This window comes from Harmonia axyridis, chromosome 5, assembly GCF_914767665.1.
Source record: "Harmonia axyridis chromosome 5, icHarAxyr1.1, whole genome shotgun sequence".
NCBI classification, from domain to species: Eukaryota; Metazoa; Arthropoda; class Insecta; order Coleoptera; family Coccinellidae; genus Harmonia; species Harmonia axyridis.
The window spans coordinates 26,819,630-26,841,398 of NC_059505.1; the positions used below are offsets into that span (position 1 = coordinate 26,819,630).

At 35.4% G+C, this 21,769-nt stretch overlaps 1 protein-coding gene across 2 annotated transcripts in view; it reads left to right on the forward strand.

Annotated features, from left to right (window-relative positions):
* Nucleotides 1-21,769, forward strand: part of LOC123681141 (polypyrimidine tract-binding protein 1) — a 592,501-nt gene that overhangs the window by 43,917 nt on the left and 526,815 nt on the right. The window contains exons 2-3 of one of the 2 annotated variants that reach the window (XM_045619369.1): nt 10,958-11,033; nt 11,406-11,433. Coding sequence is in view for 1 of the 2 variants with exons in the window: in XM_045619365.1 (XP_045475321.1) it covers nt 11,406-11,433 (28 nt within the window). In the remaining variant the exon portion in view is untranslated. The remainder of the gene's footprint in view (nt 1-10,957; nt 11,034-11,405; nt 11,434-21,769) is intronic. The other variant, XM_045619365.1, reaches the window with a different exon arrangement.

A 21,769-nucleotide genomic window follows, 5' to 3' on the forward strand; every position in this document is an offset into this window, starting at 1 on the left:
ATTGATATTTTCCACCCCGCATGTTCTCCTTATAGTTTCACTTCTCTCCCGGTCGAGTAGTGTCTTTCCAGCTATTCTGCGAAGTACCCTCATTTCGGTGGTCTCCAGTAGTTGTCTAGTCCTCGCTGTGTCTGGTCGAGTTTCAGCGGTGTATGTCATAGTTGGTCTTACTACTGCTTTATAAATTCTGGCCTTTGTTTCCACTTTGATGTTTTTATTTCGCCACACCGTGTCACTCAAACATCCCGCCACTCTTGTTGCCCTCACAGTTTGTGCCCTCACTTCCTCCTCAACATCACCACAGCCTGACAATTCTATGCCCAGGTATTTGAATTTCATTTCTTGTTGGATGATATTGCCGTCGACTTCCAGTTTGCATCTTAATGGTGTTTTTGATGTTGTCATGCATTTGGTTTTCTGGGTTGAAATTGTCATATTGAATGATTTGGCAGTGCAATTGAAACGATGTAACAGCCGTTGGAGGTCGTCTTCACTCTCAGCCACCAGTACCAGTTGTTACAATTAAACCTGTTTTATTTCACGTTATTATAAACCAAACCCATTCAAATCGATTTCATCCCCATCCTCCACATCAAAAGCTGTTACGGTTGGTAAACGCCATAAAGAGCGGCCGAACTTGTCCACATTTATATTTGCGCAAACCCCCCCACTTCTCCAAATCATAATTCCATATCGGCAAACCCGTTTCCGCGTTTATATCACCAGCGCACCACTCAGCCACTTGTGCCTCTCGCTAACTTAATGAACTGATTTAATTTTTATAAGCGCTCATCGGGCCTCTCAGGTCCCCACATTAAACCGAATCAATGCACACGGCGCGGAATTGAATTTCCGGAATTTTTTCGAATTCCCTTTCATATGCGCGTTATAGAAACGTACTTTGCGGAAATCCCGCCGATTTGCTTTAGCGATGTCGCGCTCAAGCCCGTCTAGATAACGGCGGACCTCAATTAGACGGACGAAATAACGTATAATAAGCGAATTCCGAATCGGACGGTTATTCCGAATATTTTTGACGAACTTCATTACAATTTTGACGTAGGATTTTTTTTTGCGCGGTGCAATTTTGATTGCGCGCATATAACGCGTCGGTATGGGCGATTCTTTTTTTTTTTCGAACCGAGTATGCGTTATTGCCGTTTCCATGAAGCGTAAAGGGCGTTTTTATTTCGTGCTCAAATACTTCTGAACTGTTTGGACGGTGGTTTCCCCTCATATTAACGGTTTTTATTTCGCAGTCGAAAATGGAGGTTTTTCGAAGTTATTTGTTATCGTTTTTACTGCACTGCAATGATTGGTTTGGGTTCGGGGAGGTAGGGTTGTTTTCTGGCTGGAGCGTCGATAAAACTGAGCTTTTGGTTTTTTATAGGTGTTATACAACCTGCCGTTAGGTGGGCTTTGATTCATCTTCTGATGTTTGCGTACAATGGAGTTATGAATTTTAATATGTTTTTGTTCAAAAGTGACAATTGCTTCAGTTTATTACAGTTGGATTAATATATATTCCAGGTGAAAAATATTGGTTTTTCGCAAGGTTTCTGTACAGCTTAGAGTATTCATGCAGCCTATGACTATGACTCCTTGAACTTTGAATATTGAGATTGGAGAAAACTGTTTTGATACTGCAGACACAAAAATATTGATACAAACTTTACTCAGAATTAAATTTGTGTCAAGGAATTGTTTTCCCAATGAAGAAATACTGAAGAAAAAACTGAATTATGAATATGTCCCTCTTACATAGAATCCCTCACGGTAGTCGAAATGAATAGATCGTAGATGTCATACAATAAGCTAAGTTATTTGTGAACAAAACGACATCGAAATATTAGTCGATTTGTGTTTGCATCATAAAGTTACTTTGGATTAAACATGTCAGCTTACGATCCAAATTCTCCTCATATGTGAGAGCTTTTTATTTTCTGCTGTAATATAAAAAAATCTGCGGCTGAGGCTCAACGAATGCTCTCAAATACCTATGGCGAGGCCGCTTTTAGTAAAAGAACCTGCCGATAGTGGTTTCAACCCTTCAAGAACAGTGGTTTTGTTTGAGGTCGAACACCAGCATGGCGAAGATGCAGAATTGGACGCATTACATGATCAAGACTCGTGTCAAACGCAACAAGAATTGGCAGAATCATTGGGAATGACGTAACAGACCATTTCAAACGCCTGAAAGTCATGGGAATGATTCGGAAATTGGGTGCCGTACGAATTGAAGCCGAGAGATGTTGAACGGCGTTTGTTTGCTTGTGGAAAGCTGCTTGCAAGGCCAGGACGGTAGAGATTTCTACATCGCATTGGGACTGGAGAGAAAAATGGGTTCATTATGATAATCCCAAGCGCAGAAAATCATGGGGATATCCGGGTAATGCTTCCATGCCGGTCAAACTGAATATACACGGTTCTAAGGTCGTGCTCAGTATTTGGTGGGACCAGCTTGGCGTAGTATATTATGGTTGTTAACACCGACTGAAACAATCACAGGCGATCGTTATCGAACGCGATTAAAGTTTGAGCCGAGCACTGAAAGACAAATGGCCGCAATACAACGAGAGACATGATAAAGTGATTTTACAGCATGACAGTGCTAGACTTTCCAGAAGTTCCTTTTTTCTCTCTTGAAAACATTGAGATTTGAGTGACTACTTTTGAAGAATCCTGCCTTCTTCGATTTTAATGGTTTTGGTCCCTTTTCACTTGAGTTTTGCATCGTTTCTTTTGACGCTCACATCGTATTTCTGTCAATGTCGTTTCGAGGTTAATCAAAAGAAGATCAAGCTTTGACAGAACAAATTAAAATTTTAAAATGTTGCCGTCGATTGGTCAATTCTTCATCCATGCTGAGCCGAGTCGCCAGAATTATCTTAAACAAAATCTAATCAGTGAACATGTCAGTATTCAAGATGTCTTATGACGGAAATAATAATTTAAAATCCCATTTTCTCAGAAACATCACAAGGCGGAGTATAACCATCATTTTCATTAAAATGGTTGCTTGAAAATAAAAATAATCTTGATTGGAGTCGTATACGATTGTACAGAAAAATTTGAGGAGAAGCGGAAAAGAAAGGGTCTTGAGAACTTTGTCTAGCACAATTTTATTCAAAGTCTTTGTCCGTAATAGAATATTCCTGAGAAATAATCAATATTGTTTTTATGCATGAAACATTCCAATTAATTACATTCGGGCATAGAATGATCCGATAATATTACTTGTGAGCGATCTTATAAAAATTCGGTTTGGTTATTTTCATATTTTGCCGAATATTTTGCAAAAATATGAAGATGATATGTGATTTTTAGAAAACATGGATAATTGCAAAATTATCGTTAATTTCACACACTTGCGTAATTATAAGCGAAAATTTATACTACAGCGAGAATCTTCTTTCACACGATTCATTTCTTGAAAAGTTCTCTCCTGATGGCCGAATTTCAGCGTATCCTCTAAAAGAAGCTTAATTGCAGGTTCATTTTTGTGGAAATTGAATCTATGAATCTACCATAATATATTGATGCGTTGTTGCCTCTGCACTTTATACATAATTCAACGTACTGATTTGAAAGCTATTAACAGTAATCATCCCATAGTGGTTATTCAATATTTATTTATCCACCTACATATTTGAAATAATATTATTGAAGAGAATAGTTATACTTTACTGAGTGATTACTATGTATGGTTTTAATATTGCCTAGAGGAATAAAAATATATATTTCAATATTTTAACGAATTGAAATAAATTTAATGGATGATATTAATCAGTGAACGATGAATATAGTCATAGAGTATTTGTATTATATTTCAATTTTCATTTATAAATGGAGGAATTATTCAACGAGTTTCATCATTTCATATTCACGCCTTTATGATTTTTCAGCTCTATGTCATTTCGAAAAAATAAAACTCAATTTTCCGTGACAAGATATCCGATCGCATTGGATTTTTTGGTTACATATACAAAATATCAATGTAAAGCTTTTCGCGAAATTTTATGTCGATTGTATATCCGATCTCAGAGTGATACATAGATAGAGGGAGCATATGTTATTTTCAGAAAGCAAATTTTGTTCTCAACATGAACTATCAAATTTGGCATGAAACGCGCAGAAATGAAAACATATCAGTGATACGATATTTCACTCAATTCGCGACTTTCTCCACAAAGAACGCACGTTTATGTCCCATAGTGAATCAACGTTTCATATTAACTCAAAATATTGAAATAAATACCTAAATATATCAGAAATTCAGAAGAAAAACCGCAAGCGCGCCAAACGACGTGAGACAACCAATGACACTAGGAGAGCAAAAGTTGCCAAACCTTGGATTTCTGAAGATACAGAAAATAATAATATTGTGCTCATTATAAATTCGACAATTAGAAAAAATCTCGGATACCAAATATTAAAATTTGCATATTTAATCGGGAATTACTGAAATAAATTTATTTCATTCACTATAATATACATACATAACTATATTGTGAAATTGTGGATTTGAAAATACAGAATATATCACAATCCGACAAAGTAATCTAACCATGTTGGGGACATGTAAAAGTTGCGTATACTTCCTCTATCTATGTTTATCACGTTATGGTCCAGGTCCACAATAAAATGAAGCAAATTTTCCTCAAATTGATTGCGTCACCAGAATTTCCATTATCGCTCGAATTTTAATGCCGAATTCAAGTTGAAATAACAGATCCCCTTCATCTTAATAAACTCATCATCAACATGAAATTTTGCTGAAAGCTTAAAAGTGTTATCATACATCCACACTAGAAATCTCAACTTGACTGGTTATTTTGTCATTGAAATATTGGTAATCTTCTTGAATTTTCTCTGGTTCTGGTATTGCGAGAAAAATGAAAATTTTGCTTGAAGCAATTGTTATTTCACATCCAAATGCAAAATTTCATGTCTATTCAATCCGTAATTTTGAAGTTATAATATTTCTCCCTGATTGTGTCTTATATCTGATTACACAAATTTTGGTCGTTCTTCCATTAATTTAATTCAAACTTAGGCCCATAGTTTTTGATATGCGTAGAATGCAAGCTAAACAACTTGAATAGAAACTACAATAAAAGCGAAAAAAACACCAAAGGCTGCGGTGTATGATATACATCAAGCGGCATCTAGTGGCATCTCCTCGACTTCAAAGTTTCCCCTTCAAGAGCTTGAGCACTAAAGTAAGTACATTGTTCTAATAAAACTGCAAGAAACGATATAAAGTTCTTATAGCTTTCTCTTCTTGCAATCTTAATAACCGCAGTTTCTTCAGCCAAGTACCTAGAATTATTAGCGAAATTAGAAAACGGGTCCCTTCATGGCAGAGTTGAGGGGGGCATTGCGGAGAGGGGGAACAGCTTTTGTTTTTGTCCTCGCCTCCTATGAAAAGTTTGTTTCTGCTAAACTAACACAGAAGAGGAGAGAATGCACCATTGTAGTTGATTCGGGGGGTTTTCACTATGTTTTCATTCATCTCTTATCGTTGGGTCGGCGAATTCAAGCTGTGTTGCAGAAAATTGAATATTCTCACTTTGCGATGCATTACTCCAACACAATTGTCTATCTTTCATGAAATGGTATTGAAAGAAATCAGAAGCTGTTCTCAAATTCGCCCATGGAATGAAACCTTTTAAAATCATTCCCTTATAGAATATAAATCGATACTATTTGCTGGTGTTACCGCGTTCCAAGTTACACACCAAGTTTCATAATGCTTTGATCTACCGAACATCTGTAATTTTACCGTTTAAATTTAATTTTGATTTTGAATACTACGATGGAACCGAAAATGAACATTGGACACCTAAGATTTTTTTTTCGAAAACGTCGTAAAATATCGAATTCATTAATACAACGATTATTGATTAATTATTTTTTTTTTTAATTATTAATTAATTGCTGGACATGTCAAGAGAATGACAGATGAAAGATGGCCCAAGAAGGTATTAGAATGGATACCGGCAGAGAGAAGAAAAAGAGGGCGGCCTCGAAGAAGCTGGCGAGATGAGATTGATGAAGCCATGACTTCAAGGAATTTAGAGGAGAATGATTGCTACGAGAGGAGAAATTGGAAGTTGGGGACGGAGAGACGGCGACAGCTGTAGAAATCCGATATATATATATATATATATATATATATATATATATATATAATTAATTGCTTGAAAAATACCAAAAGAAGTTTACATTTCATTACAATACATCAGTTCATATACAGGGTGGCCACTTTTTCAATGGGATTGTATTGGTAACTTTTAAACCATAAGAGTTAGAAGGTCGGTCAAATGGACAAAAAGTTGCATGCATAGAAGCATTATCAAGCCGTTCAAACAAATCGAGATTATCAGGGACGGTTATTGAGATATCATAAGAAAAGTAAATTCTGTAATTTTGATTTTTCTTTTTTTCCCACTTCATTTGAAATATTATCAAAAAATGTTACAGGAATTTTTTATTCGACAGTAAATTGTTCTCAATTTGACGTAATCAGATTTCGTATCCAACGTTTCGTGCTCTCTGGGCCACTCTCAACCTCATTTTGAACGGCTTTATAATGCTTCTATGCATGCAACTTTTTCTCCATTTGACCGACCTTCTAACTCTTATGGTTTAAAAGTTACCAATACAATCCCATTGAAAAAGTGGCCACCCTGTATACTTTACTTATGCACCTTGGTGCATTTTACATTTCGAGAATTAGCATCCCTGTTGACTTAGCGTCAGAAGCGACTTTACTATCCGTAAGCGTAGAAATGTTTTTTTGTAACATTTGATTAGATGACTGAAATATTCTATTTCTATTCCGTCGGAACTTTGACATCTTTATTGAATAAACGTTTGAATACGAATAATTTAATATTACTTCAAAGTTCAATTTGCATTCTAAGGTCTGTTCATATGCTGAAGGTTTTATTGTTTTTGCTGATGGTTAATATGTTTTTCTATTCACATTAAATATTTTATAAGAATGATGACTCAGTTGGATTATAAAACAATTATACACTGTTTTTCATTAACATTATGAAATTTAAAACCACATCTCTACAACGTTCAATGCTTTCATTCATGCCTTATATAAAAATTTTCCTCATTAACTGATAATTAAAATCTCATTTCCATCAATTACTCTCCCCAAATAAAATTCATTTGACTCCATTCTTCATCACAATGCCGGAATAGGTATAGTCCGGTGAATATTTTCATTCGAATTATCTTTTTGAAAACTTCAATATCTCACTAAATTCATTATTCTTTCGAAAGGGAGCAATTTTCCCCCTTGAGCTTTCGCTCTGTATTACCTTTAATGCACCAAAAAATACGTCACAAAGAATTTTTAATCAGCTTATATCCGTTGGACCGTCCAGAATCGTAACATAATTTGCATCTCAAACGAATAATTTTCCATTGGATTATTCCCGTTTTTGGACTCAGAATAATACAGGTCAAATAATTTGATAGAGATCTCGTTCTCCAGTGAAATTTCATTAGAAAAATTTCAATAGGTCATCAGATATTTCAATTCGGTGCGCACGTAAATTTTCAATATCATAGGAAGAAATGAATTTCTTGAACATTTTTCTAGACCTAGATAATTCAATCAAACGTTCAAAACTCATGAAAATATTGCCATGAAATTGATATGAAAAGAAGAATCAGTGTGAATTCAATTATTCATCTTCGAAATGAAAAACTTCAAAAGACCATTTCTCGCTCTTTTGAAACGAACAAATCAAGTCAAGTTCTAATTATCGATAATCCAAACTTGACTATGGCTCTCACTGGTCTGTCAACTTCAGTGTTTTCAGATTCTTGTATGTGGCAGATTAACGTCAAATCTAAATGATTCAGCTGAATTACAAATTTATCATTTTTCACTAAGTTCAGTAGTTCAATAAAATTCCACTCGTAATTGAATTTATCATATAAGACTGTCTTTTATTTCATACACCAATCGTCTTGTGTAGAGGATTTGTAGTAATTCAGTTTCGTTATAAAGCAAATTGACAGACTTATAATAATAATAATGTTTATTCAAAATAAACATATATAAGTATAAACATATATATGTAAGAAGATTAAATTGTGATTATATACTAAATGACAATAATTATAATGATTTAATGATTGTTGGTATAAATGTTTCGCAAGAAAAAATAATAATAAAATAAGTCAGTTGCACATCAATACAATTATGATAATGAAACATATTAGAGTTTGAACAGAAAATAATTCCATAGAAAATGAACAGCCTCGAATCCTGAGATGGGAGGTGGGAACACACTCTCATTGTGTGGTCAATAAATAATTAGAGGGGAATATTACTGGTTCCTTTTTCACTTTGAAACACTAACACATCAGCAACTGATTTATATGTCATTTTACGCCTTTTTTCGAGGTTTTAGGTATTAATAATTATCATAGGTTATTGGTAGTGAATGCACATATTTAGTACATTGATGTATCTCTCATTAGGTGCATATTTATTGCCTCGAAATATCATTTTATTCCAATGAGAAAAATCGTAATTGATAAGGTACAATATACAATAATAAAAAAAATTAAAATCTCAAAACTGCGATGTAAAAAAAGCTAAAAACCTCAAGACTAAATGAATACAAATACTGAGTTACGTTTAAGATTTTTTTAAAATTATTCATCAGAGCCTTATTCAACAAATTTATATCACATGAACAACACAGGTAGAATACTCATGTATGCATTTCAAGAATCAACATTTTATCTGTTTGGTTGTTGGTTCTTGTAAACGTTATAACGTATCTTCACATATTGAATTGAAATTTATTTTTGTATATCCATGTTTGAAATACAACTCCTAGCATCATTTATATAAATATACCTTTCATAATCCTACTTTTTTGTAGTGTTTAGTATCAAGTTGTTTATTGATTCATGGAATTTACGAACCAAAAGCCGCATGAATATGTGAACCGAATATAGAGTTGTATAAACTGTTGTTAAAGTAATTCACTCGGTAATCAAGAAATAATGCAAAGCTAGGGGTCAGAAGGAAGCCCCTCTAATAAGGTGTTCTACAGGTACTTAGCGATAATACATTCACATCAGGTGTGTTCCCGAAAACAAATATGTACACACCGTGATATATTCTATGAAATTGACCTCTTAAACCACTTCATCATGGCCTCCAAATCCACCCTAGTGAATACACCAATGTTAATTCATAATTTAAACAACCATTAGTATTATTAATGCCGCTCTATCCTCCTAGATGGCGCATCAACTCGTAAATTATTTACAGGGCGCCGCTAATCTGCACCAACGGTCGCCATGTTTTATATAGACAAACAGCTTTAACTCTATTGGCCTAATGGATATTTTCCGGAGAGGATTAACTATGAAGTAATGAACATTAATCTTAGGATGCTTTCCCGATTTTCTCCTCGTCCGTGTGGCGGTTTTCTAACGTGAACGCAATGCTTAAGTGGAGATGATCGAAAACAAGGCGGAGCTCCCGGTGGAAACTCCTAGAATTCTGTAGTTGTTTACTGCATCTTTTTCTAAGATTTGGAATGGTAAATGGCGTAACATCAGGAAACAGCAAAGTTCTGTAATACGTAATTTAACGCTTAACAAAGGTATTATTCCCAAAACTTTTCAGCTGTTGGTTTGAATAAAAAAATGGATTCCCACCTCAAACTTTTATGTTTTGGAATGTATAAAATCCAAAAATCGAATAAACAAATTCATCCCTTCGAAGTGTCCTGCAATATCCTACTATTTTTTTTTCTTTTGTACACAAGGTGTTAGTGAAGACATCCTACAACTTTCAGATGGTGATTTTGCATGAGAAAATCATTACGATTTTTTATATAAATTTGGTTTGCAATTATTTCGTATTTCTAGATACGGTGTGCTCAAGTTTTTCTTGATAATTTTTATTTGTGGTTCTCAATTTTTTCAAAATGAAAATCATTGCTGAGTACTGTCTTTGTCATATGGATCTCCGTTATTATGCTGAAAAAATTAAACATTTTCAAGTTAATACATTATCATGAACTATCGAATAATAGAAAATTTATTCAAGGAATTAAAATTACACATTAAAAATGTTTTCGCATGAAATGGCGCCCCAGACGAAGAAATTCATACAAAAATTATTTTTGTAAGCAGCAAAGTAGTAGATTTATTTTCGTGGCAATCCATGAAGTCAAAAATAACAGATGCAAAAAGCTAATGAAAAACTAACGGAATATATGAAAGTTTTTCGAGAAATTATAGGATATATTCATATTATGGACAGTCACAGCGACAGAAGAACTTACTCCTTCAGAAATAAGGGAGGTGGCAAAAAATATTGATTGTCAGAAAATGTCGAATGTTTCATTCCCATTGAGATTGATCATTTTGCTGCCTAGACAGGTAAGCAGTTACTTTGCTGCCTAGGTAGGAAAAGTAATACGTAATACTTTGCTGATTGATATGTTTCTGCAAAATTAATATTTGCTGTAAGTCGGAAAAAAAATTTTCGTCACAAATTGAACAAGTACTTATCTCAAAATAGATTTTTGTTTGATTTCACGTGAAATATCGAAGATTGAATAATTGAAAAGCAAGAATATTAGATGCATTCAACTTATGGGAATAAAAAAAAAATTCAAAATTTTTATCATCTTATGAACTGAGCTCTGAAAGTTCATTATGTATTTTTGAATTTTTATGACTGTTATAAAACAATTTTTCAGTACGGAAAGGATTAACTTACTCGACAGCAGCCTTAGTTGTTAGAAGGACAAAAAATGTAACAACTGCAATGAAAATATGTGTACCTATACATTATTTTGCTATGATTTATTTTTAATGATTTTGTGTTGTTATATTAATTTTGAAGACATTATTGGATTCGTATTTTATCCTACAACTTAAATTTCATTTACAGGTTGTGATTGAAATAGTTGCCCTGAAGCTGAGCTCATTTATCCTAATGGCATTGGAGATCTACACGAACTTGATGAGTAAGATACCAATTCTTCTCTAATATTTGCCTCAACTCAAGACTGAAAGATTTTATATTCACTGACGACACGGCCAATCTAATAATATTGAATAATCTGAACAGCAGAATCGGTATAACAGCAAGGATATCAAATCAAGATTTCTTCCTCATCTTCCACGAATTCGATTGCTCGGTTGAATGTTACCAGAATAATTATGTTCTCTATGTGTTTTGTGTATCCCCCAAATGCATTCATTCTGTTCATTTCCTACTATGATGTTTCACGCTCTCAAAATGTTAATGCACTCTGTTACTGTTTATTCACTGCTCGTATTCTATCGCATCCTTTGTGTGTTTTAACCATTCTTTTAATTTCTGTCTCTCTTTCTAGGAGTTTGAATGTTATCAGACGTTTAAAGGTGAGTGTCTTTACCTCTGTTGTGTTGGTTGCATGCTCTTTGTTTCTATTTGTTTCAAACAAATGTATGTGTGTAGCTCTTTTAGTGTCTATTTCTTACTTTGTTTCTTCTCCTCCCACCATCTCTGTTAATTATTAGAAGTTACTTTTTCGTTTAAACAATAGGAAGAAACATTGCTTATGCTTAGTGACCTCAAAAAATTGAGATTTCTACTGAAATAGAATAGCCTTTGATATCTTGCGCACTGGTTCCTATGCTCCTATCATATCGACACAATATTTGTATTCTGTGGAGCCGGTCGTTGAAGTTTGAATACTCTGAAAACGCTTGTTAATTTCGTTAAGAGGCCAAAATCGCTCGATGGGCACAGAATTATTGTATCTGAAATAAAAATAATAACATTTATTTGATGACTTTGAAACTCAGTACCTAATAAAACATATAAAGCCTTGAGTAGGAGTTTACGAGCGCTCTCTTATATTCTACATGAAATTCAATGCTTTTGATAACACAATCCTAAAATTTGGCCTGAAAATTTAAAAGGTTTTTTTTAAGGATACCAACTGTCAATTTAGTTGTATTTATTGTTACGGAAATATTGAGTGTTTTCTAACGATATTTTATTTGATTATCTTACGGTTTTGAAGACGCGATCGAAGCAAGCTTGAAATTCTTATTTTACATACATATATCTACTGAATTTCAACTTGAGTTGGATCTGTTGTTAGGGAAGTAATTTTTTTCATATTTTGCTTGAATTTTCTGTGATTCTGATGACGCAATAAACACGGAATTTCATTGCCTTCACGAAGAATTTCAACTCGAATTCATTCAGGTAATTATTCGGTATTTATTTGAGAATTCTGCTTGAATTTTTTATGGTTTTGGTGACGCGATCGATAACAAATTCTGCTCGAAGTTTGAATACGTATTTTTTCATATTTGAAAACTTGATCGCATCTGTTGTTTTGAAATTATCAGGAGGATCAATTTCAAACTAACAGTTGGGTGAATTTCATTCAACAACAGTGGTATCAGTGCTTTTATGGATTTTTCCTTTGGAAATGATTTACCAATAATTTTTGAGAAGAGTGGTTTCAATCCCGCACACGAAATTAATGACTGAAAGACATAAATTGTTTATGCTTCAGCACTTTCCTCAAATGGACATTCCTCTGAATGGATTCAATTCAGTTGTATCCATCCATAACTTCAATCGTTAAAAACGATCATTAACCATAAGCATTACCTTCATATTCAACACTACTGAAGGTAAACAATCGGTAAGAGGAATATCGTCCCCTATGACAATGAAGATTTTGATAGCGTTCAACCCTCCCCTGGTCCTAACATCCACCAGTGGCGTGCTTGGGGAAGCACATATTCCCTACAAATTCAAATGCATGAAAATAAAATTCGAATAACACATTGTGAAAGTAGGGATATTAGAGTATCTAGATATCCACTTTCCACACTTCTGTTCGAACCCTGTTTTGGAATAAGTATACGATGTAATATCCTAGTTCATATAGCTTCATGAACTAAAGATCATGTCTTTGAAACCGTCAAAAATAATTGTATGATTTATTTTTATTGATTTCCCGAAAAGCTTTCAAGTTTTCTGCAAATTTACGGATCACTCTACAGGTGGCCCGAAAGACACCTTTGAAAAATGTCTATATGTCCATTTACAATAGGCATGCTCTGCCTTTTTTTGCCTGCCTTATAGCCTAGTGAGTAGTCTTCATTTTTTGTCAAGACAATTTGTGCCTAAAATGAATTTTTTCATGTTTTGTACTGGGGCTGGAAATATATATATTTTTCACGCCTACAATTTCAGAGGAATAAGATTACTGAATAAAGCGACTCTACTATGGGTACCACGGCACTGTGATGTAGAAGGAAAGGTAAAAGCCGATGAACTTGCAAAAGTGCATCAAGGTTAACACCTGCTGGACCTGAGCCTTTCTGTGGGCTAGGAAAACACCAATATAAGGCTGGGGTCCAGCAATGGGAGTTGAAGAAGAGGATAACCCACTGAACTAACACTCCTGGATTTACTCAGGCCAAGATTCGTGATAATTCCACCTGCCTATGCCTGGAAGCTCTTGAAGATATTACGAGCTGAGCTTTGGGTGATGGTGTGACTGTTGACGGGGCATTGTCGGTACAAACATCATTTATACCATATGGGAAAGTCAGCAGATGCGATTTGCAGGCTCCGTGGATCAGAAGCAGAAACAGCTGAACACATGGTATACAAGTGTCTAGAGCTGGCTGGCCTAAGAACCATTCATATGTGGAAACCGGCCCTAGGTACCCGAGAGGTAACGGCCAAGGCCCCTTAGGAGGTTGTCAGTTTTATCAACGCCATTGACGACCTTGGGTTTCCCTGAATGAGTATGGTAGAGAACAAAAGATCTTCATGGTTGCAGTTCCCAGAAGTCTTACCGAGCCACAACGACCCCAGTTCAAATAATGGTAGGTTGTGCTTTTTTTTTTGCTTGTAACTCGAAAAGTAGGCATCCTACATAAAATTTAGTTGTCTTCCCTTCAAGAAACATTGATGAGTTGCTTAAAATTTGAACCTCTGTGGTACTCAGAATAAGAGAGATAGGCCAAACATATATTATCTATTCGAGGTCAGGGGAAAAAGTGTGAAATCATTTTAAAAAACACTAGTCGCTTTCGTGAAACTTTTGTAGTGAAAATTTTTTTGTACCTCTTTTAGTAACAAAGTTAAAGGGGGGTGTCAAATTATGGTGAAAAACCTGGTACACGTTCAGATGATATCTTCACAATGTCCATTGATATGGAGAAGCCGGTCCTGGATACCCAAGAGGTAACGGCCAAGGCCCCTAAGGAGGTTGTCAGTTTTATCAACGCCATTGACGACCTGCTTGGGTTTCCGTGAATGAGTAGGGTAGAAAACAAAAGATCTACATGGTCGCAGTTCCCGAAGGCTTACCGAGTCACAACGACCCCAGTTCAACTAATAATAATAATAATAGACCCCGTGTTCGCAAAAAAATTGTTGTCCATGTATCAGTTTGTTGCAATTGCTCACGGGGACACCATGTATACCCGCTTAATCTCAACTTGATCTGATACCTTACGGGAGTATTTAGTATTTTTCCGATAATGTCTCTAATTTTCTCTGGCTCTGCTTTGTAGCTGGAAATTGTTATCTTTAGCAACATTTCATCTAATTGAACAGACATACTGCTCTCATTTTGCCCATTAACGAACTTAACGGCAACATTGAAACTCTGAACCTACTCCAAAAATTGGAAGTTTCCAGATTGTTCTGTTCGAGGATTATATCTTCAACTGCTTTTGAGCAATTAATAGTATCTATTAACAAACAACGTGATTTATAATAATAACTCACTGCTGTAATTCACTATCATAAATCGGAAAATATGGCTCTATGCTTCTATACTTCTGTGCTTCTATTCGGTTGGCCGAAAGGGAACATTCCATTATTGTTATTGAGGGAAGCAAGGTCACTTTGACAATTTTGACGTTTATTGGTAAATATCAAGGTTTGTCAATAAAGTTCTTTCTCTATCTAGAATTTTAGTATTCATTGTTATAGTCGTAAATAAAGTATAGTATTCAACTTGCGGTAATAGTCATCACTCACTTGATGAAATACAGCACTCGCCAGCGGCTCGTGCTGCAAACTTCATCTGCGTGAGTTATGACCTACATTATCGCTCGTTGAATAATATACTAATTTTATGGTCGGACAGAAATGAAATTGACCACTGATTCGTCATTCGTGAATTGAATATATTTGTTCGTGACCATTTTCTATCCAAACATTGTGACGAAATGATAAAGGGCTCTGTTCGAAGAACGTGCGTTCAAAAAAGTTTATCATTTTCTCTACTCCTCGAAGACTAGACCCGCCGCCACTGACATCCGCTCTAATCGAAATGGCCCACTCGAGGTTAATATCGCTCAGGCTTTTCCCGTATAAATCTCCCTTTATCCACTGAACGACACGGCAAAACACGTAAGTTTCCCGGGAAAATATTTCATATTTTTTTGGCGCGTAGGGAACGTATAGACATAACTCTTCCGCATGATGGTTGAAAGCCGTCTCTAATGTTCATCCGGCGAACCCTCTTGAATAATGCACAAGATTCAGTATGCAACCGGTTGGTCATTTAGAGGGGTTGCCTAGGTTTTGCGACGTCTTGTTCATGTATTCTATTTACTTGTCGAGTTTGCAAAGAGATTTTTCTATGATACATGTTGGAAAAATGTTCGTTGAGGTTTATTTTTGTTTCCGTGAAGTAAGATAAGTCTTATGTTTCGGAGTATATGTAGAAGTTTTAACAAGATAGATACAGATTTTCCGAAATCTCCTAGCGTTGGGTTTTCTCTATCCGAATCAAATGTAAGAATCCTGTAATGTAAGAATACGTCCACTTTTTTTTTGAAAAATCCTATTTCGGCAATAAAAAATAAAGTTTTGAACCTAATTATGGCTATTTTTTTTCTTTCTATTTCCAATTCTATTGCGTAGATGCTCATAGGAGTCATGGCATTCCCTTATCATTGCTATAAATTTTTATTGTGTATTTTGTGTCTATGCTGCACTACTAAAGTCTAATGATATTTGATGATGGCCTACTGAACCACTGGTGCAAAAATAAATAGAAATAGAAATTACTAGAAGTAAAGACAACATGATACTAGAAAGGGTTAAATCATAGACCTGGAATATAATATTCTACTACGTATGTCTGCAGAATAAACTTATTTGATTTTTATTTTATTATGGAATATATTATCAATCTCAATGTTCAAATTGAAGCAGGGTCATTTTTCTTCGAACTTTTCAACATATATCATTTTCTAAGCCCTTTAGTTCTTGTATTCTTCAGCCTATTTTATGAATCGAAAGGCTAATAACATTGAATTCGCTGTATTAATAATAGTTTATTTCATTTTGAGATAACTATAGTAATAAGTGTTTATTCTCTGAATATTATACTACCCAAGTTTGAGAAATTATAATATTCTTTTGAATGGGATATATACATTCACTATTTTGAATCATCCCATGTTCCTTGCGCATTCGCCATTTTGATCTTTATATTCAGGTCATTGCAGAATATGAATATTTGCTGCTTTGTTTTATATGCTCTTTCTTGTGTTATTATCGATTAAATAACAGAAATTATGAAGAACGACAGAACAGGATATTTTGAGCAGTTATTCAAATTTGTATTAATATACTTTCTTCACGGAATTTTTCACGTTTCTCTCTAAATACTCGATTAGCCAAAGGGGCATGCTATGGAAACATGGAATCATACTTTCACCACCATATCATTTATCTCCTTTTTGGAATATTTTTCTGTAACATTCTGCTCTCATATTTATCTATTTGAAGCGAAATAGATCCCTTTTTGATGATTCCCGACGATAAGACCGGGAAAAAAATTATATTTTTTTTTTCAGAAATTCTTCATGACTTTTCTCTCATGCTCTAATTGCACCCTTGAAGACCACATATCTTTTAATATCTATATATATGTTCTCCAAGGGTGCAAATAACGGCTGGAAAAACGAGTCCTCCTTTCTTATGAGTTTTTTATTGTTCTGAAGCCACCATTTGAACGAAGTTTTCAATTGCTATTGTTTCTACAAGGTGATTCAAAATTCAGTATCAAGATTTCAGGAGCGTATTTTTCTGGTCAAAATGAGACTTTCTTTCCATAAATATGTGTTCGCAAATGCTTCGTAATCGAACTACAGAGCGTTGAAGATTCAAGATTTTTCTATTTTTTTCTTCATAGCTCTTTCAGATATTGAGAATTGAGAAACTTCTAATTTGGATCACAAACCAAGTGAGTATAGTTTTTCGTTTTCATTGTGATAATTGGTTCCTACACTACCTTTAGTTGAAAATTTCAATGGTTTTGATGATATGAATAGCCTAAAATCGTGACTTCATTTGTTGAGTGATAATGGAAATATTGGGTTATGTTTTTTCTAAACTCATTTTGAAATTTCTAAGGGTCTAGTTACATCAACATTTTATTTTTGCCACGGGTGTTGGTATTGCCATTCTACTTTCAAATGTAAGTTTTCATATCTATCGAATCTGCAGTTTTTGAAATTAAATTGAATTGAAGTTTCATTACATCATCTACACTTTACAGCTTACATTGCAGTTCCAGAGTACTAATGAACTCAAGTAATGTGGTATTGCTTCAAGGAAGTTCTGTCCTCACTCCTACAATTTTCACGTCCGAAGCGTTGGCTTACAATAGCGAGGCATTTTATGAACAGGTGACCAATCTCTTCAGTTTCTTATAACACCAAGCAGTAGGTGCTTTCTGAGGCGGTGGTGTTCTGTAAGTAAGTCTGTGTTGTACGCTCGGTTGTACGGCATATGTTTATACTGTCATATAAATATTACTTTTGGAAGCCTGTTCGGTTCCGGTTCCTTTATGAATTTGTATCTTAAAAATCTTTTAAGGTTTTAATTATATGACTAGGAAGTTTTGTTAAAATGTGACTCTCATCTTTATGTATTTGTGTTGAGTGTTCTAGTGGTCTTTATCCGAGAGGTTTGTTGTCTCTTACAATCTCAGCCATCCCGTCTGGATTCATTCAATGTACTGGTTGTATTCACTTCTTCTCCCTCTTATATATCTCATAATATTGTTCTGAGCAGTTTTTGTTGTTATTTGGTTCAATTTCTTTTTTTTTTTCATCAGAAACTTGAATGCACTATTTCTCTGTTCTATTTATATAATCTTTTGATTTTGTTTGCAACAGGCTCTACAGGCATAGATAACTATAAATTCAAGCTTGTTGCTGCATGTTTGTCTTTCAGGCCAGTTCGTAATATTTGAATGTCATACATGTATGTTGATTTCGAGGTTGATTTTTATCCATACACTGTCGAGCCGAACTGTCACCGAACGCGCACGAACATGCATGTATGACAAACATGTGAGTCAGTTTATGGTTTTTATATTCTGTCATCAGATGTTTGTTTTGCGGATTGGATTAAATCAATGAAGTTTCGAAGGAATTAGGATTTTTTCAGCATGATCCATTCCTGGATCAATATTACGACGCAATTAAAAAACGATTTTATCTTCGATAAAAATAATCTTCATACCAACTCAGTATCCAGTCACCGGTTTCATTTCCCCCCACTCCATAATTGAAGATCTTCCGAAACCCGCAACAAATCCCCAAAAGTACGTGGATTTCCCCGTTTGAAATTCCATCCTCGCGGCCGCTCATGAAGGATTAATTTAATACCTGACCGCCAAATTGAAAGTATTTCGTATTTTCGGTGGCGACGCAGCCCACGAATACCTCTTCGTCATGATGGCCGACAACCTGCTCTAATGTTCTTCCGGCCCCGCTGTTGAATAATGCAGCAGATACAATATGCAACCGGTTGGTCATTCCGAGGAGCCTGCCGCCGTAATGCGCCGCCTCACCTTCCAAAGTCGGCGCCTTCAAAATAGCCCAACCAAATTGGATGCTGAATTATTCAGTTTCGAAAAATTCATCCGGACGAAATCCGGGACTCTTTCTTCATTATACGCAAACCAATTTAGTTATTCATCATTCCCCGTAACGAGGAAATATCGCGTTAGATCTAGCAGGATCTGCGTTAGTTTAATGTTGCTTATTTTCTTATTATTAATATATTATGTTTGAGAAGTTTTGACACAAATTGGCAAAAAATGTTCGAACAATGATCTACCAAATTTCAATGAAAATCCGCCGTTTTATCAATTATTACCCTTTGTCTGCATCTGTCTCCGTTATACACTTTCCTAGATAAAATAGCCCATAAATTTTCAATTGGCCGTGCCTCTATTAGATCTATAGAGACCAAAACCTAATAAAATCCTGAGCCCAGGCAAATTAATGCTCTAGCCCCTAAAAATTGCACAAGAAGTGGAAACCGTTTTATCCCATTTTGGGGGTCTTGAATAACGGATATCTGAGTTTGCGACGGTTTCTACATAGGTTCTGCGTACAGCCCACATCAGCGCTGTAGGTGATACTTGACTTGCCTGCCTTACATCTACATGTGAGGAAATGTAGCCTGCTGGAAGCAATAAGAATTTTCCTCAATGGAAAGCTCCTACCTGGAAACTGGGTTGGACATATGAGGATATTGAATCAACTAGGTTCACACCTCTTGGCAAAAGCATCGGATGATATGCCAAATAAATCCGATTTTGAAACGCCCTTTGGAACGGTCATAACTAACCTTCCTAGTTTCGTAAATCGTTTGAACAAAAAGTCATCCATATGGTTCACCGATTGATCAAAATCAGAGAGAGGTAGATACTGGCATTGGGGTATATGGACCTGAACTGAGGATCTCTAAAGTGCTGGGAAGTGAGCTCTCTATTTTACAGACCGATATACTGGCTGTTTACGTATGTGCTCAGGAGTGTCTTGAAATGAACCTCAAGGGCGCATCAAGGTTAAAACCTCCTGGATCTCAGCCTTTCTGTGGGCTAGGAAAAGACCAATATAAGGCAGCGATCCAGCAATGGGAGTTGAATAACAGGATAACCCACTTGACAAACACCCTTGGACTTACTCAGGCAAAGAAATTCGTGATGATTTCACCTCCCTATGCCAGAAAGCTCTTGAAGCTGTCACGAGATGAGCTTCGGGTGATGTTGGGACTGCTGACGGGGCATTGTCGGTACAAACATCATTTGTACCCTATGGGAAAGTCAGCAGATGAGATTTGCATGTGGATCAGAAGCAGAAACAGCTGAATACATGGTATGCAAGTGTCCAGAGATGGCTGGCCTAAAAACCATTCATGTCATCGTCATGTGACGTATCAGGAAATCGAGAGATGTTTAAGCATTAGTATGACCAGCATACATAAGATTTTGCACGAACATTTGTTTGTTCATTAGTTCTGTGCAAGTTCTTTCCAGAAAAAAAAATTTTTCGTGGACAACGATTTCTATCGCACGAATATGCGGTTGAGGCCTTCAAAAAGCATGTTTTAGAACTACCATCTTTTGACTGGAAAAAATGTTTCGAATGATGGTTCAATCTATATCTAGTATAGATCTTGAAGGCGATTATTTTGAAAACCAGTAAAAATATTTTGCATCAAAATCGCTTGTTTTTTTCTGTTTTCTCATTACATAAATAGTAACCCTCGTATTTCGGAAACGAATTGTTCCGTAAATTGCTTGTTAAATATGTTGGTTGAATAACTACGTATTATATGATTTGTTTATCAGAAAATAAGCAATTTCTGATGGCATTTGAATCATGTTCCAAAACTTCTATAGGTAAAATTCAATGAGATCAAAGCTGTATTACCTCAACTTCGAAAGTAGGCACCTTCAAAATAGCCCAACCAAATTGGATGCTAAATTATTCAGTTTTGAAAAATTTATCCGGACGAAATCCGGGACTCTTTCTTCATTATACGCAAACCAATTTAGTTATTCATCATTCCGGTAACGAGAAAATATCGCGTTAGATCTGGCAGGATCTGTGTGGTCAGATAATGCCCGTTGAAAGGCCTTAATATTTTACAGGGTTATTTATCGGGGTGGCGGAGCAGACAATCTTATTGGTTGTATTATTCAACAGGTCGGAAAGATTGATAACATTATTTATTCAGGGGGTCGATGCCGAAAAACAAGGTCAGAAAGTCGTTTTCACGGATTGGAGTTCGGGAATTGATTCCGTCTTGTTTAGGTTTTATAGGCCGAGGTAATAGGTTTTTTTTTTGTGAATTATGCCGCAGGTATTTTCAGGTATCAGATCCTCAAAATGTCCAGGTATGGAGCAACATCGGAAATATATATTTTGATTATTCGAGCAGATAAAATGGGAGGTATGTTTTTGAATTTCAAGGTTCTACACGATTCTTGTGTGGTCGTTCCCCCAAAAGATCGCTCTAGAATGGAAATTCTTAGAAATCGAACGGGTTCCCGTAATTATGGCCATTCGAAATTTTGTTCGAATTTGAAAGCTCTATGCATTATGTTAATTATCAAAACCAGAGAAAATTAAAAAGAAAATCGGGAAAAATACTCAATATATCAGTGACAACTGACAACAGATTCGATCGGGTTGAGATTTTGCGAATAGAGTTATATAAATAATTATTTCAAGCTTTGTACTCCATCCCTTTTACTGTATCACTGACAGAATGTCCTTTTTGATGCTCTTCATTCGTTCCAGTATTCATCTGGTTCTGAAGTGCCCGAGTGCCCCAAGGTTCGAATCTTGGTCCACTGCTGTTCCTTTTGTTCATTGATGATTTAATTTGTGTGATTAACACGATGCA